Source organism: Stegodyphus dumicola, chromosome 11, assembly GCF_044657685.1.
Source record: "Stegodyphus dumicola isolate Sdum_Otavi_A_Nest chromosome 11, ASM4465768v1".
Lineage (NCBI taxonomy): Eukaryota > Metazoa > Arthropoda > Arachnida > Araneae > Eresidae > Stegodyphus > Stegodyphus dumicola.
In genome coordinates this window covers 64,317,460-64,334,520 of record NC_140778.1, presented here as the reverse complement: position 1 = coordinate 64,334,520, position 17,061 = coordinate 64,317,460, and the positions used below count along the sequence as shown (strand labels likewise).

Sequence of the window (17,061 nt, the reverse complement as noted above, 5' to 3'; positions counted from 1 at the left end):
GTGCCCTAGATGTCCTAAGCAGTCACAACTAAGTTTCTTCAGCAATTATATATACAAAGTTGAAATAATCAAGTTCATAAGATATGATGGCTTAGACCCAAAACAGTTTTCTATGATCTAGAATTCAATATTCTGGGCTTCGCTATCTCACAGACATGAGTTGGTTCCATGTCATTCAAAATTTTTTAGACCATAAGAAATTAAATTTTCCATTTTTTGATAATCAGACATGACGACACAGGTTCATTGATTGATCATTTGTGGTTTATGAGATCATTTTTTCATGGCTGCTGTTATCAAATGTCTGTCAGATTTGAATTTGAAACTGCAAGGTACAGAATTATTATAAACATGAGTGACCAAGTAAAAACCTTCGAACATAAGTTACTGCTACAGAACAAACAGTTAAAAATGAAGACTTAACACATTTCCCAAATTGTGCTATATCAAAAAAAGTTCAAGGGAACCTGGTTTATAAAAAACATATGGCAAGAAGCAGGCCCGCACCATGCCTAATCGGAGCCATCAGGTAAATGCACAGTGAGTGCCTTTATGCAGTTATTAGAGGGAAATTCGCATATTGTTAACGCTTAAGAAGTATTATTAACATAATAATATGGGAAAAATTACATTTTATATTTTAATTTTTATAAATGTGAAAACATTTTATGTTCTATTAAAACCCACACTCGGACGTATTTATTGAAGAATTATATATATATTTATATTAAAAAAAAATGATGTTACAAGCAAAGCGAAATTATATGCTAATTGCATTGAATACCAAATATACTGCTTAACACTATTTATTATCTTAAAATTAAAAACAAATTAATTTAATTTAATTAATTAATGTAACAGCTTTTACAGCATTGTGATTTTCAAATATTCGGTTTCCTAGAATTTATTTTTGAAAGGAATAATAAAGTAAAATATCACATTATCAATTAAAAACTTCCGTAAATAGTATAAATAATGAATAAAATCAAGAACTGTAGCAGATTTACAGAACTTACCTTTGAGGATAGGATTTAAACCACTTGCTAAAGAAAGTCCATTAAACCCATTGTTGAAGATTTGATTGTATTCTAAAGTAGCTGTGGCATTGTTAGTGATTTCTACACCAGCTGCAAGCCCAAATATTCTGTTTCTCCTCAATACAGGGTGACATTGTGTACTGGTTAGAACACCAGCTCGAGTATTTTGAAATATGTCATTATCTTCTAAAACTCCTAATTATAAAGATAAAGACCAAAATTACATTAAAGAAAATGTATAACACTTCAATTTCACAACATAATCTGTAAAAATTTTAATAGAAATTAATTTTAAACCAAATAATCGTATTTTAATAAATTTCTGAACTCTTAATCTTCCCCCAAAGACAAAAGGACAATTTCAAGCTTTGACTCAATATTTTCAGAGTAACCCAAAAATATAAACACCAGGGCAGGAAATTCATAAATTTATTTCTACACAGAAGGGCTTTTCCTTATATTGCTTTATTTTCAGCAATATACTTAAAGATAATGTTTAAACAATTTTTATTACAATTATATTTCTCTCCTTTCTCAACAAATTGCATGCAATCAGTGGAGTTTCAAATATTTGATGCCTACAGCAACTACATAAAATTTGTAAGCACTACAACTAAAATTTTTAAGTACATTGTAAATACAATTTATAAAAAACTAGTATACAAACCTTGTAGAACAATTACCTCCATGTTATTAAATTACATTTTGCATTCTTACACAAATAGAAACAGAAAGCTACATAGCATTAAAAACTTATTCCATTTATAGCATATATTATGAATAAGATATATAAAGAAATACACATTTCTCATTAACAAAAATCATTACAGTTATTTAATAATATACAAAAACTGTTATAGAATAAAATATGAATGCATAACCATACATACTCACTCGTTAACAAACTTTATAGAAAAAAAAAATTACCTTTGCCACCATTTAAGATGCCCACTCCTCCATCACGACCACCATATATCTTGTTTCTACGAAGAGTAGGATTACCATCTGTTTTAATGCAAACTCCAGCCATAACATTGCCAAAAATTTGATTTTGTTCAAGAATTCCTAAGCCACCTTCATACACCAGAACACCATTTTGACCATCCCGAATTTTATTTCAACATATCATTGGATTGCTGCCCGTCCTTGAGTAGAAAATAAAAAGAATAAACAGAAAATAGTTATTTTTTTAAGAAGAGAGTAAAAAAAAAAAATCTAAGCATTTGAAGACTTTAATTTTATTTTAAGATACTTAATTCATTAAATGTACTACATGCATCTTACTTTCTAAAATGTGTTTCTCTAAATGGTAAAATATAAATATTATAATTAGAAATCTTACTAAAAACGATTGTACATAGTGGAAGTTTTCATATGCAACACAGCACCGTTTATATGCTTTTCTTTTATGTCTTTTACATTATTCATCATTTCATCTTAGTCCCAATTGAGTCCTATTTATTTTAATACTAAAATATATTTTATATATCACATAACTTTCATTACATATCACTTTTGCTTGATTTACTGCATTGGTGTTACATTTAACCACCGTTCAAGTATTTTCCGCAAAAACGGGAATAGGATAAGGAAACAAAGGTTTGAGACATTGCAGCCTGGTACAGGAGTAAAAAAATAGAGGAGATAACTGGAAGGTAACATAGATACAATTTTTCCTTCTTAACAACACACTACATAAGTAAACTAGGTGGAGTAGAATTACTGCAAAAGGCATTCTCGTTAAAGGACAGAAATTCAAATCCCAAAAACGTTTGATGATAATTTTGATTTGACGAAAGTTGAGTTAGGAAAGGAACTGGATATTCCCGTGATAACACTAAAAATGGTTCTTTATGATAGGAAAAAAGTTAAAGAGCTGAGATTTGTGGACAGTCCACTTCAAAGAAATTACACGTTAAAAAGATGGCAAGTTTCCAGAGGTCAAAGACATTTTGCTAAAATTTTAGTGTCATGCATCCAACATTCCAGTGAATAGCCCATCTTAATCAAGAAACCAAAAGGAACAGCACTTTTATTGAAAGAAGCTTGCTCTTAAATTGATGGCTGTATAAATTTAAACTGTCACATGTAATTTCCCATCATATAAAAAAATGGAGAATCAAAAATACAGAGTGGGTTAAAGAATGGTTCAAGAATTTATATACCAAAATATGATAATGAATAAAAAATTCATTAAAAGATGTTTTTAATATGATATTTTAATGTTGATAAAACTGCTGTTTTCTTTAAACTTATGCTGGTAAGAACCCTAGCTTTCAAAGGTGACTAATGTCAAGGAGCTAAACAAAGTAAAAAGTGTCTCACTGTTTAACTGTGTGTAAATGCTGATGGTACAGAGAAAATAACTCGCTTCAAACATGTTTAAACTCTGCCATTAAAATATAATGCAAATAAATATGCAACATTTATAAATAAACAGAATATAATGCATGGATGACTATGGACATTTTTACAGAAAAAAAAAACGGAGAAATCTATGAGGAGACAAAACTGCAAAAATTGCTTTTTATGGATCATTGTACCACCCATTCTCAAATGACAGATTTCTTGCAAAATGTGAAAGTTGTTTTCTTCCCAGCAAATTGTGCCAGCATAGTACAACCTTCAGATCGGGATGTATTAAGAATTGTAAAATGTTGCACCAGCAAAAATTAATTCAAATAGTCCTTCAAAATATAACTACAGGAAAAACACAGAAAAATTTATATTCTTCAGCTATGATTATGATTTTACTTGCCTGAACTCAAGAAAAACAACAAACAATTAAAAACTTCTTCATAGAGAGAGATTTTTGAAATCAGAGTCACGTGAAAGTATTGAAGATAAAAATAATAAGGAAACATTGATTATAGATGAAGAAGATTGGAAACTATTGGGATTACATATTACAATCAAGGAATACATAAACTGTGATGCCAGTGTAAGGACATTAGACCTATGCATAGTTGAAGAACTGATTGAAAACATTTTACCAGATGAACATAATACCACCTTCTTTTCAAACTGTAATGACACACCCAGAAATTTATTTGTGTGTAATAATACACGCAAGAAAATACATCAAGAACGAACCTATTCACTGTGCTTAAGATTCAGAATCAAAAGACACCTCAGATGACAATTAAAGACTTTTTTTTTTAAAGTTAAATTTTGCTTTAAAATGTTTAGGAAAAAATTATACTTATTTAAGATGGTAATTCAAATAAAGGTATGACTCCCCCCAATTTTAAGTAACTACATACAGAAATTTGCATTATGATTTTAAAAATATTAATTTGTATTATCATCATTTAAAAAATAAATATTAATTTTAAATTTGAACACAGTTAATTTTAAACAAACTGAAAGTATGATAATAAAACTGTGTAATATTAGTAGCAGGTTGCCAGTATCAAAATTGTGCAGCTAATATATATCTATTTCACACTGTAAATTAAAATTTCCTGTGAAAGTGTTTCTTGTTGACACACCATACAAGATGTATGAATGGTGCTCCAGTACACACGTATTTTTAAAACTGCTCTGAAATCTTACCTTATTTGCACACCAAAATACAGATGATTGAAAATATCATTATCTTCTAATCTGCCATGGCCATTATCACAAAAATAAACTCCAACCTATTAAAAAAGAGAAATATTTTAATATTTTTTGTTATTTAACATGATACAGGATTTGTATTTAAAATGTCACATTTCTCTACGTGAAAATTAAGGTATTTTTTAAGGTCCATGAATTTTGAGGAAAAGAAAATATTAAGCACTAGTTGGCACTATATGCAAAATAGGAAAAATTACTTTTTAGCCTCGTAATACTATTTTAGTAATAACATTAAGTATCAGGATGCATTACCAGTAAACGCTAATATTTAACACAACCCTAAAACAAATTCCTTAGAAGTAATAAATAAATTACCATTACATAATTTCTTGAGAAACATTTATATTTTACACTTTTAAACATCACATGTATTTTAAAGAAAATTTACAGTCACAATTAGAAATTTCTTTTCCTTTTAAAAAAAATATTTGTTAATAAAAATGCACTATTAAAATCACAATTTAAAGTAACAGACAATTACACATACAATTCAGTATGCTGATTTAAAAAAGACAGCAGAACAATTATATATTAAAAGATTTAAAATATCCATATTGCTACAAAATATTTGTTAATCCGAAAACTTTCTGGATATTAGTATGTTCATAACTTTTCTTCTCTTTAACTACTTTTCTAAATCTATCTAAGGTCCATGAATTTCGAGGAAAAGAAAATATTGAGCATTAGTTGGCATTAAATGGGAAATAAAAAAAAGTACTTTTTAGCCTCGTAATACTATTTTAAGTATAAAACTAAGTATCAGGATGCATTACCACTAAACACTAATATTTAATACAACCACAAAACAAATTTGAAAATAAAATAAATTATTTAAGAAGGTATAAATAAATTACCATTACAGAATTTCTTGAAATATTTTACACTTTTAATCATCACATGTATTTTAAAGAAAATTTACAGCCACAATTAAAAATGCTTCCTTTTAAAAAAATATTTGTTAATACAGGGTTTCGTACACATTTCTGCACACAGAAATTAAGTACTTTTAAGGACTTTTAAGGACCATTAATGAAAAAAATTAAGGACCTATGAGCAAATGGAAACTGAATAAATTCAATTAAAAATATTATTCTATGCCTGAATTTCACTTTTGTAATACCATCCTAAAAATAAAATAGATCCCTAAGTAGTATGCATTATTACTAAACATGAATTAACTAACATAGTTATTAATAAGTTTGAGAATAAAATACATTTCATGCAGTTTATCAAATAGCATTAAATATTTTACACTTATAATAGTTGGACATATTTAAAAGAAGATAAGTGACATTTACGTTTTACTAATAGTTAGCTTCATGCTTTTTTTTTTTTTTTTTTTTAAATTTTTATTTATGTCTAATTTTGTCACATAATTGATCAGTCTAGAGGTTTAGCAAATAGTAGGGAGATTTTATGTCAGACGGCGTAGGTTAAAATGAGAAGTGAGATCATAATCAGCATGATTCATAACAAAAGACTGAATGTTGTCCCTCTGCTGCTTGTCTATAGAGAGACTTGCTGATTGGAACAAACCTGAAAGGTCTGATGTAGGTATAGTTGGCAAGTGTTGAAGTTAGTCAAGCTCTGCTTAATGCAGTTAATGTCATAGCTTTGTGTAGAGTTCCAGGGTTGTAACTCAGTTAATATACATTAAGGTTCCAATAAGCCATTAAAGTGCCAGAGGTGATAAGTTGTTTTATATATAAGTCTCAGTAGTTGCAAAGAATAAGTTTTACTTGATGGGTTCTCCACACAAAGGATTTGGCGATTGGATTCCCTAAAAACTCCAGTCGCCGTTTAAAAGAGGGAGTATAAAAGGTATTTCACCCACCTCCTTGGCGACTCTTTGTGGAGTAGTGGTTTGCACACTGGTAGCGGTATTCCAGAGGTCCGCGGTTTGATTCCCGGCGAAGGCATTGTTAATTTTTTTATCTTTCCTGCTTTCAAAAATACCTAATGTCTCTACAAGCCTTCCCAAACATTTTGGCTAGTTTATATCGATTTTCTTCTCTTTAATTATCAATCATTTCTAACAATAATTAGAAATTTGTCTCAATATGCAAAACAATGTTCTTGCTAGTTTCTGTGTGCTTTATCTCCTAACTTGCCAACCTCTCCACAATGTACCTATGAGGGTTTACTTGATCTGGTAAAAGTTATATAGTCCCCCCCCGATAGATGTGAAGCAAATTATCACTGTATCTGAAAGTAACTAGAGTATCAGACAAAGAACTTAGAACATAAAGGCATGTTCTGATGCTAACAAAGTCAATTACAGCTCACGGTGACGTAATTAAACAAGAACAGTCAAATTCAAACTAAAAATGTGGACTAGTGGTTAAAGATAATACAATTTAATTTTAATTTAATCTGGCTCAGTAACTCTATCATATGAGGAAACAGAAGTAGGACATTATAGTAAAGGCTGAAATGATAAACAATTGGGTAATTTAAATAATAATAACTGCACATATTTTTGAAGAATGATTTTCTTTATGTATTCGGTTTCTTTCTTCAACGTATTTCCTTTTAATTTTAGAATTTTAACTGATGCATATTCTGAAAATTTTGAATAATCTGAGACAATTACATGGGAAAAACACTTACTATGAAAAAATTAAAATGAAGACATTTTAATTAATTACACACCTAATTTTGCTTTTACTAAGAGCTGTTTCATAAATTATGCTTTATAGCTATATACCTTGTTTATTTTTCAGATTTAAAATATTGTATAATAAGTTGCCAAAATGAAACTTTATAATATGACAGGGAAAAATAAAAATGTTTTATTTTAATGTTATTTTTTAAATATAATTCTAATATATTACCATTATTTTAATGAAATTCATCAATGTTATGATGTTTTAAAAAAAATCGCCGAAAAATTCTCAGATCTCGGAATTAAAAATTTTTTTATAGAAACTTACCTTAAAATCGCCAAAATGTTGACAAGTTGTCAAATTTAAAACTATTTAATAGAAGAATTCACAACCCCAAACGCGAAAAGTTGTTTAAGAGCTCTTTATTAGAAAAAATTAATTTTGAAATGCTTATGTTTCACTTCTTGCTTAGAAACTCGAGTATCCCATCATTTATATTAGAAATAGAAACAAATTATAACCCATGAACCCATTCAAAAGATAACCATATACGTCAGTGAATTGCCAAAAACATTCCTCCAAAATGCTAATTCACACTCAAAATAGGAGTCGTAAAAACAGAGAGAAATTTCAGATGATTAAAATTAAGGACCTTTTACTGATTTTGGCCAAAATTAAGGACTTTTAAGGACCAAAAATCGATTAAAAAAAATTTAAGGACTTTTAAGGACTCTTGAGGATTGTACAAACCCTGTAATAAAATGCACTATTAAAATCACAATTTAAAGTAACAGGCAATTACACATAGAATTAAGTATGTTGATTTTAAAGACACAGCACTTGATAATATTTTTAATGCTACCCCTTTTTTTAAAAAAATATTTTTCTGACCAATGCATTTTAATTAAAACTATGTTATTCTAAAAAACTGCATGCATTTAGAATGCAGAGAAGTTGCTAATCATATTTCTTTATTAATTTCAATAACTGAGACTCCAGAAAGTTTATGAAGTAGCATAATGCTTTTTAAAAAATATATATATATACCCCCATTAACACAAACTCACTTAACGCCAACCGCTCAATTAACATGAACAAAATTTTGTACAATTAACACGAACTTTCAAAGTTTTCAACTTAACAAATGTAAAGGTTCGCTTTCCCCCAAATGCAACAAGCAGGATTCAGCCTTTAAATCAATGCATTATTGCTCTAATGAAGATGTTTTATTGAAAACAACTCTTGAGACCTGCAATTCACACTACTGTGAAAGAGACAGAGATGACAACTAGGAGTGTGCTTGACACAATAAAAGCTGTCATTGCATTATGGAAATCTGTGTCATCACAACATTTATAAAACTGTTTTAGAAGAGCATGGAGACATAAGGATGACGATCTCACTGATCAATTAGATCATGACACCAATACCACTTCACCTGATAAATAGAATATTCCACAAAAGATGTTGCGAACCACAGTGTAAGTTTTGAGGAGTTTGCTTAGTGCAGATGATGATGTTTATGTGCATGCTCTAGTTAAATCTGATTTACATGTAGTTGTGTCAAAGGTATAAGAAATATCATCAGAAGAAATTGAAAAGGGCAGTACCACTCTCCCCACACACCAGCAATCGTTACATTCTTTAGACACTATGACTCTTTTGCTGCAACATCTAAGCTGGCCACTAATTTTACAGAAGTCATGACTACATTTAGCTGTGAAGTAACCATGCATTTTCGTTCCCATCTGCAAGAGCGTAATGTACAGGAAATTTTCACAAGGAAATTAGCTATGAGTACTTTTCTTTTCAGGTTACAATACAGAAATTAATGAATGTAGCACTGTAGTGTTTTCTTTTATGACATACATAATATACTGTAGTATGTATGTACCAATATACTGTAAATGGTTGATGTGTAGAAAAACTATTCCAAAAATAAAATCCGAGCACCAGTTAACATGAATGTTTTTAATATAAACTCTTCATTTTTTGGTCTTTTAGAACTAATACTAACAAGGGTTTACTGTACAATATTTTTGTTGGCGCATCAATAGAATTTAGTAGAGAGTTGGCTAGAGGAGATGACCATAACTGGAGGGAAAATCACGGCTGCCATGTTCGTTAACTCATAATTTTCATTTTGAACAAGAAAAATTTTTCAGAAATACAATTTTTGCTTAATCAGTACAATATGGGGGTGCTAAATACAACCCACAATAATTATATGCAACTAACATTTTAAACGAAGTGCTAAGCACTTGTTGAAAAATACAGCCAAATGACAGATGTGGCATATTCAGGCAACAGCAGGCCCCCCCCCCAAAATGAAGCGTATTAAGAAATTGGAGATGTTGATTATAAATAACTAATAATAAATTGGTTCCTTTGTTTGAGTTCAGTGAGAAAAAGTGAGATAAATGATGCAGTATAGATGCACTGATGTTTCAGATGCAGAAGATTAGGATTAAAATTAGAACTTTAAAGGTTTATTGCCAACATGTTCCAATTAAGTTTAATTATTAATAAATTTCCATCATATTTGTATATCTTTAAGATGAATTTTTTAAACTGTCAGTTTTCAATATCTTTGTTAATACAGGAATGCATTTCTAATTGTTGAAGATTAAAAACATTTTTGAAATTTTCCACACTTTGAAAATCACAAAAAATAAAAGAATACAGAATAAAGGAAAGAAAAATATCTCAAAAGACATTACAGATGGGAAAAAAGGTAATTACTAAAAAAATAACTTCTTATTATTTTAATGTTCCTAACAGCCATTTTTTTTAAGTGTGCCAAAGGGACAATCCTACTACGAGCTCTTTACAAACTCTATCCAAATACTAAGCAGTGCTAACTATGATCACTTACAGTTTGTGAATTATGAGAATAGCCTGAATGTGTTCTTTGGTACAGTTCATTAAAAAGGCTCTTAACACCATTTAAATAACAGAAGCTATAACAATAAAAATGCTGTAAAATATTCAAATAATTTTGGTTTCACTGCTTTTTTGAAAAAAATTCCCCAAGTATGAAAAATTCATCACAAGCTTCCTTTGAAATATCTATTCTGTGTTAACACCATTAATATATTTTTAATCTTGCCATGGGCACTTTCTGAAATTTTAGCAGTTAATATGCTTGTCAACTTCCTGATAATAAAGATTAGGAAATTTTTTAAAAAGAAGTTCAGAAAAATGTAAAATAGATTTTACAGAGAAAGCTAACATAACTGAATATTTAAAAAAGATCACATGGAGAAAACCTGTCATAAAAATTATATAAATGAAATTAGTTTTAACATAATTACAATAGCTGTTCTACTTTTCCTAAAAAATGATGAAGAAATTTTTCTTTATAATATTTGTTAACGTAATTAAACTTAGGAAGCAAGATATTTAAAAAAATGCCAAAATAAAAGGTAAAGTCATTTTGAAACATGGAAAAAAAATTAAGGATATTACATCAATGTTACTATTTTAGAAATATGGAAATCAAAATTTTATAGACAAGTTAATCTTATAATCATCAAAACCTTGAAATCACCAGACTCCAAAATACACATATTTCATACCTGCCAAACTAGTGAGACTAAAATCTGAAAATTTGTAGATAAAATTGACATATACCTAAACATAAATAGAAGAAGAAAATCTTATTTAAGAAAAGGGAAAAACAGACATTTTTGCTTTAACATATTCATAGTACCTAATTCTGCATTTGTTGAAACGGAATCAGAATATTCAGCTTCATAATCCTTTATTATCCCGTTCACATCTGATTGTAGCTGCATATCCAGTTCTTCAAATGAGACGCAGATGATGATAAAAACTACTATAAAAAGGTTTTCCTTTAAGTCATATGAAAGAAAATAAAAAACCTCCTGTACAGAATAGATTTCTTCCCTCAGCTTCATTCACTTGGAAGCACGTTCATCTTACATTTATTAATAATTTTGAATTCATTATATTTAATCTCACTTCTTCATGTGGGTGACTTATAAGTAGATTTTTTAATGCAGTACCGAAAGACGACCACTCAACTGCATATGATTCAGTACTTTTCCTATTTCTTCTACATAAAGCTGTTGGAAGGTTTTTAATCTCGTTTCATTTTAGCATTTTTCTTGAAGTAATCTATGTTTATTAATACTTTAAGTTATCTATGTTTACTGCTATACTGATAATATAGCAGCTGCCCATAATGATTAAATCTACTTGGTATTTTTTAGAAAGGCTGCCATACCTCTTTGATGAACAGTCAAAAGACTAGCATTGTCTATATCAGCTTGATACAGGAATATTTAGTTTACTCAAATCATTAATAATCATCACTGAAATATTCTAACCAACTGAATTATCATTTTAATTAGAAAGAAATATTCTGAGCTACTAATTAAATTTGAAACAAAAAACATAATTTTTATTTATACTTTGCTTCATTAACAGGAGTCTCAATAATTAGATATAACCTTGAAATCAGTTTCATTGTTTCCATCAACAGATACCTTTTCTCAGATAGTTTGCAGTTTTCCTGATCTTGCTATAAGTCATGAGATATTGTAACATCCGTGGAAACCATCATCCCTTTTTGAAGTCCGAGTGAACATAATGTCCAGCTTAAGTCTCTTTTGAAGTTTTCCTTTCAGTGTTTTAAAGTATTTCAAATCTTTATCAGTTTTATCAGGCTGACACCTTTTCGGATGATCCTCCAGCTTAGATAGTTTCATAGAATTATTGCTTAAAATTTTGTTCCATTAGAGGCATATGGGCAGGTGCTTGTAGTTTGTACAACAACGACGAAATGAAGCCAAAGTTCAAATAATCAATGCTATACTGCCTACCTTTCTTTCTAACTTCACTCATGTTTAGTATCAGCTATCTGTAGCCAAAAATGAAGCTATTTAACCACTTCCTTATTTCCCTTGAGGCAGACTTATCAATTTGAAAAGTACCTTCATGCATCAGTAATGGCACATATTCCTTGGGGTTAAATGTGGCTTGGATGGTTTCCTCCAAGAGATGCTCATCACTTTCTGTTTCCAAGCTTTCCAGAATGCAACAAAAATGAAAAGAGATGACTGAGAGTTTGACTGGTCACCCTCTTCAAAACAGGGTTGTATTAGGATCACACAAAAAGTTAACTTAAAAAATGGGAATAGGAATGCACTTCCGAATACCTTGCAGCAGGCATTGCAATGGAACTATTGCTAATTTGAAAGCGTGCTTATAGTGAATTGCCTTTATTAATTACCAGATAAAAGACTAACATATAAAAGAATTTTTCTATTGGGTGTGGGCATAATGTTCCTTTAGTGTAACAAACAGGTAGATTTCTAAATAGCTTTCTAATTCTTGACAACAGGTGAAAGGGGAAAAAAAACATTTTAAGATCAGTTTCAGATACAAAAACTTTATCTTTGAGGGTGGGAAAGAAAAAAGTTGAATTTTGTAGGATGATGAAGTAGTTAATATGATAAAACACAGCAATTTAAAACTGATTCCCAAGGTAAAACCTTATTTCAATCTTGAGTTTGGCATACAAAGTGTTTTGCCAGTTGGAGCATTATTTTTACTAGGTCATACAGTTACTCTGCAAAATTTACCTTATACAAAAGCAATAAAAAATTAAAATTCCCACTTGATGGCCACAGCAAAATGTCTTAATCCACTCAAAAGCAAAATGCAACTATTTGCTTGAGCAAAACTGGGTTATACTCGTTTATAATGCAAAATATGATACTGATTTTCAAAGAGGGATTCTTCATTCACCACAAAACATAAGCACGGCACAGTGTTCCCTTTGCTGCTATTTTTATACATATCCACTTTAATTTTTAAAATTATACAGGATTGTAAACACGATCAACATCTCTAAGCAATCACAGGAACTACAAAAAGAATCTTTTACATATATAATTAAAAAAACTGCTAAATTTTCTTGGAGTTCAAACAAGGCAACTTCGATTATCTTTAACTTGTATGCACCTAACCATCTATTTATATTTTTGAAAATATTTGCTTATTGCTTCCTGCTCAAAACTTAAAAGACAAATAATGGTTTATCTTTGACACAAATATTTAATTATAATAATTAAATATTATATTAATATTTAATTTTTTTTATCACATTTATAACAGATGAACTAAATAAGTTCATGCAAGCACATGGGGTAGAAGTTTCATCATCCATATAAAGCTCTGGTAAGTGTCTGAACAAGCACTATTACCAGTATCAAATGTAAAAGTTTTAGTAAGTACCATGATCACCCAGCAAATAGGTAGCTATTTACATATGTTCATGATAACTAATTAACATGCAATTAGTTCAAATATAACTAATTAACATGCAATTAGTTAATTTATAATCCTATTTATTATATAATTATTATGAAAGCTTATAGGTAAAATCTATGTTAGATGCAATATTGCATTTACTGAACATACTGTATTTATGCGAATCGAATGCGCATAGTTTTTGGCTAAATGTAGTATGCAAAATTGGGGTGGGCATTAGATTCGAGTGCAAAGTTCGCCGATGACGTCAACCAAATTTAAATTGTAACAATGGATTACTGTATTTCTTGACTACATTTACCGTTACATTTATCGTTGACACATTATTGCATAGAGGATACAAATTGCAGAGTACGTAGTCATGAAATGGAGGGCAAACAGAGAAGAATGTCTTATGACACTACTTTCAAACGTAAAGTAATTCTTTATGCTGAAAAAAATGGCAATAGAAAGGCAGGGAGAGAGTTCAACTTAGCTGAAAGCAATGTTCGCTTGTGGTGGCAACAGAAATTGGCACTGTTTGCAACTAAAGCTAAACCTTTTAAGGGATACGTTCAGGCGGAGTACGAAAAATGGTTTTGTGAGCCAAACCGTGAATTGACCCCGACAGGAAAAATAAAGCGAGCTGCACCGCACATTGTTGTACACTGGGTTTCTGCTGCCTGGAAAAGCATCGAAGCACCAATGATTGTGAAATCTTTCAAGAAATGCTGCATTTCAAATTCATTAAATGGTAGTGAAGATGACGTGCTCTGGAACGCCGAGGATTATGATGATGATGAGGAGGAAAGAAGAAATGAATCTGCTTCTGACGAAGAGAGCTGCGAGGATTCCAGTGATGAAAACATTAGTGAATAAAGACGTTTACGATTAATCACTGATTGTAGAAACTGTTGGTTAGACAGAAATGTTACGATTTATTTCATGTTCATATTTTACGATAGGTACCATATATACGGTAGTGGTAATTAACAATGATTGTTTCACATAACAATAGCCCACTAATAGGTTAATTCTATGTTCTGCTACTTTCTGTATAAATCCATTGTTGTATAAAATATGGTATCTAAACTTAAATAAAATTATCATACCATTGATTGATAGTTTATATACAAATCCACTGTTGTATAAAATAAGATTCAATAAATTCCTCATACCATTGATGAGCATTACATTTGCCGACAAACAATTTTTTTAAAGTTTTAAAATGGGGATGCGCATTAGATTCGCATAAATACGGTATATATTTTGGTGATAACCTGCTTAAATGGGATCCAGTCTTGTGGACCCTTATTTACATCTCATGCACCCTCGGGTTTTTTTTCTTTAACTGACATGGGCATCTTGCCGATTGGAGTAATTTACGGTCTAAACCCTTGAAGAAATTCCAGATTCACAGATAACAATGGGCAGAAACTTGATCTTTTCAAAATTTATACTGCAGCCTTTCTGAAATTTGTCACAGTTAACTTCAAGCATAACTGTAAGATCAAAATTGGATTCTAAACAAAATTTCAACTCTCCCCCCCCTCCAAATGTAGACACACAGTATTCTAACTGACACCTATTTTGAAAGGTTAAGCAAACAACTAATCAGGTCACTAATCAAAGGTTTTGTTCTGGAAGTGGCCAACTTCATTATTGTTTAAAACTTTGGTTTGCAATGGTTTATTACAAGCTAAGTCATTTGAGTTCCATGTTCACATAAAAATTGATTAATGTTAATTATTAATTATTAAATGTTAATTGATATTTCAGAATGGCAGTCACAGAAAAAGATGGAAATAATAGACATTTATAATTAAGGACCTTTGCAAATTTGAGCTAAATTAAGGACTTTTAACAAGCACATCAACCTTGAAACATATAAGAATATTAACAAATATAATATTTAATATATTAGAAAACAAAATTTTATATAAGTTTAACAGTTTTTTCTCTCTTTTTCTTCCCCCTATCTTTCACACATGAATCTAATGCTGTCTTTTGGAGAGCTTTTACCTTGCTTTCATTGTTATTCAATGATTGAAACTTACATGTAAATTCGTAAGCAAAAAATATATACAGTACAAAGTCCGTAATCCGGATGTCCATTATCCAGAATGATCTACATACTTGCCAACCTATGACACTCAAAAACCAGGAGATGTTTTTAAGAAATTGGGAGATTATTCACAATGTTAAAAAGACTTTTTAAATGATGAAAATATAGTTTTTAATAATGAATTAATTTTAAATAGTAACTAATTCTTAAATGCAAGCAACACAAAAATACCATACACATAAAAAACATTTTTATTACTTGCATTATTTAAGAAAGCGACTCAAAAAAAAAAAAAAAAAAAAAAAAAATTAATCATTTTTTGTACAAATGTTATAAACAGTGGCAGATTTTGCTATCTTTAAGAAAGAAACTTCATAATTTTGTTCACCCACGTAGGCCTGCTTTCGCTAATAAAGTTTTTCTAATGTGTCATCACTAATTTTAGATCTAAATTTAGTCCTCGTTTTTGCAAAAACACTGAAAATCCTCTCACACTCTGCATTACTATGGGGAACTGTCAAGACGGCCAACATAATACTAGACAGTTCACTATATTTTAATTCCATCAGCATCTTTCAGTTTTCCAATCAAACTCCACTGGGTGTCAATCGTAGCTGATTTTATAACTTCATCCAAGTTTTCTAATTGTAAACTGCTGTTGGAAATGTTTCAATTTTCCCTTCCTTTTAGAACTCCTTTCAAGATAATAGTAAATATCAATAATGTGTTCATCCACATTTATTGATAAAGAAGCTGCCCCTTTTTCAGCTGCTAAATTTAAGAGGTGACAGGTGCACCTCATAATCTGCAAATCTGAATTTGCCTTTCTTAAGATGCCTGCAACACCAGTCTTCAAGCCTATCAATACTGGTGCATTATCGGCACCAAGCGCTAAGCAATTATCCAGAGGGACTACATTTTCTTTTAAAGTTTTAATAATTAGCTGTGCTATAGTAAAGCCTGTCAAATGTCCTTCTAAAGTGGGGACAGAAAGTAAACCACACTCATTTTCTGAAGATTCTGGAATAAAAAAAGGAACAACAATTGGATACAGTTTTGAATCGGTATTATTGCTTCCATCCCTAGAGAGGCAGAATGGAGCTGTTTTAATGCAATCAATGACTGAAGATTTGTTTTTCAGATCCATTTCTTTAACACTTGCACCTGTTTTGGTTCTTGCACTTGAGTATTTCTTAGCGATTTCACTATCGGAAAACATTTTTCTAAATAAAGCTGGAGAAAAGTCGGGAGAAATATATTAAAATCGAGTTGGCGGGAGAGCGGTCGAAAATCAGGAGTCTCCTGCCTAAATCGGGAGAGTTGGCAACTCTGCATCTAGTATAATACAGACCTTAACTTTTTTTTTTTTTTTTTGTATGCCTTATGCATGCACATTTAATGTATAACAGACGGTATAAGCTAAGCTAAAATTACCCTTACTGATTTTAAGGCA

General features: G+C 30.2%; 1 protein-coding gene across 1 annotated transcript in view; it reads right to left on the bottom strand.

Moving 5' to 3' along the window:
* The window catches only part of LOC118202479 (uncharacterized), a 116,165-nt gene that overhangs the window by 78,889 nt on the left and 20,215 nt on the right, over positions 1-17,061 (bottom strand). Inside the window, 3 exon segments of the mRNA XM_085826759.1 lie at positions 1,017-1,232; positions 1,965-2,182; positions 4,593-4,678. Of these exon segments, the coding sequence (XP_085682885.1) occupies positions 1,017-1,232; positions 1,965-2,182; positions 4,593-4,678 (520 nt within the window).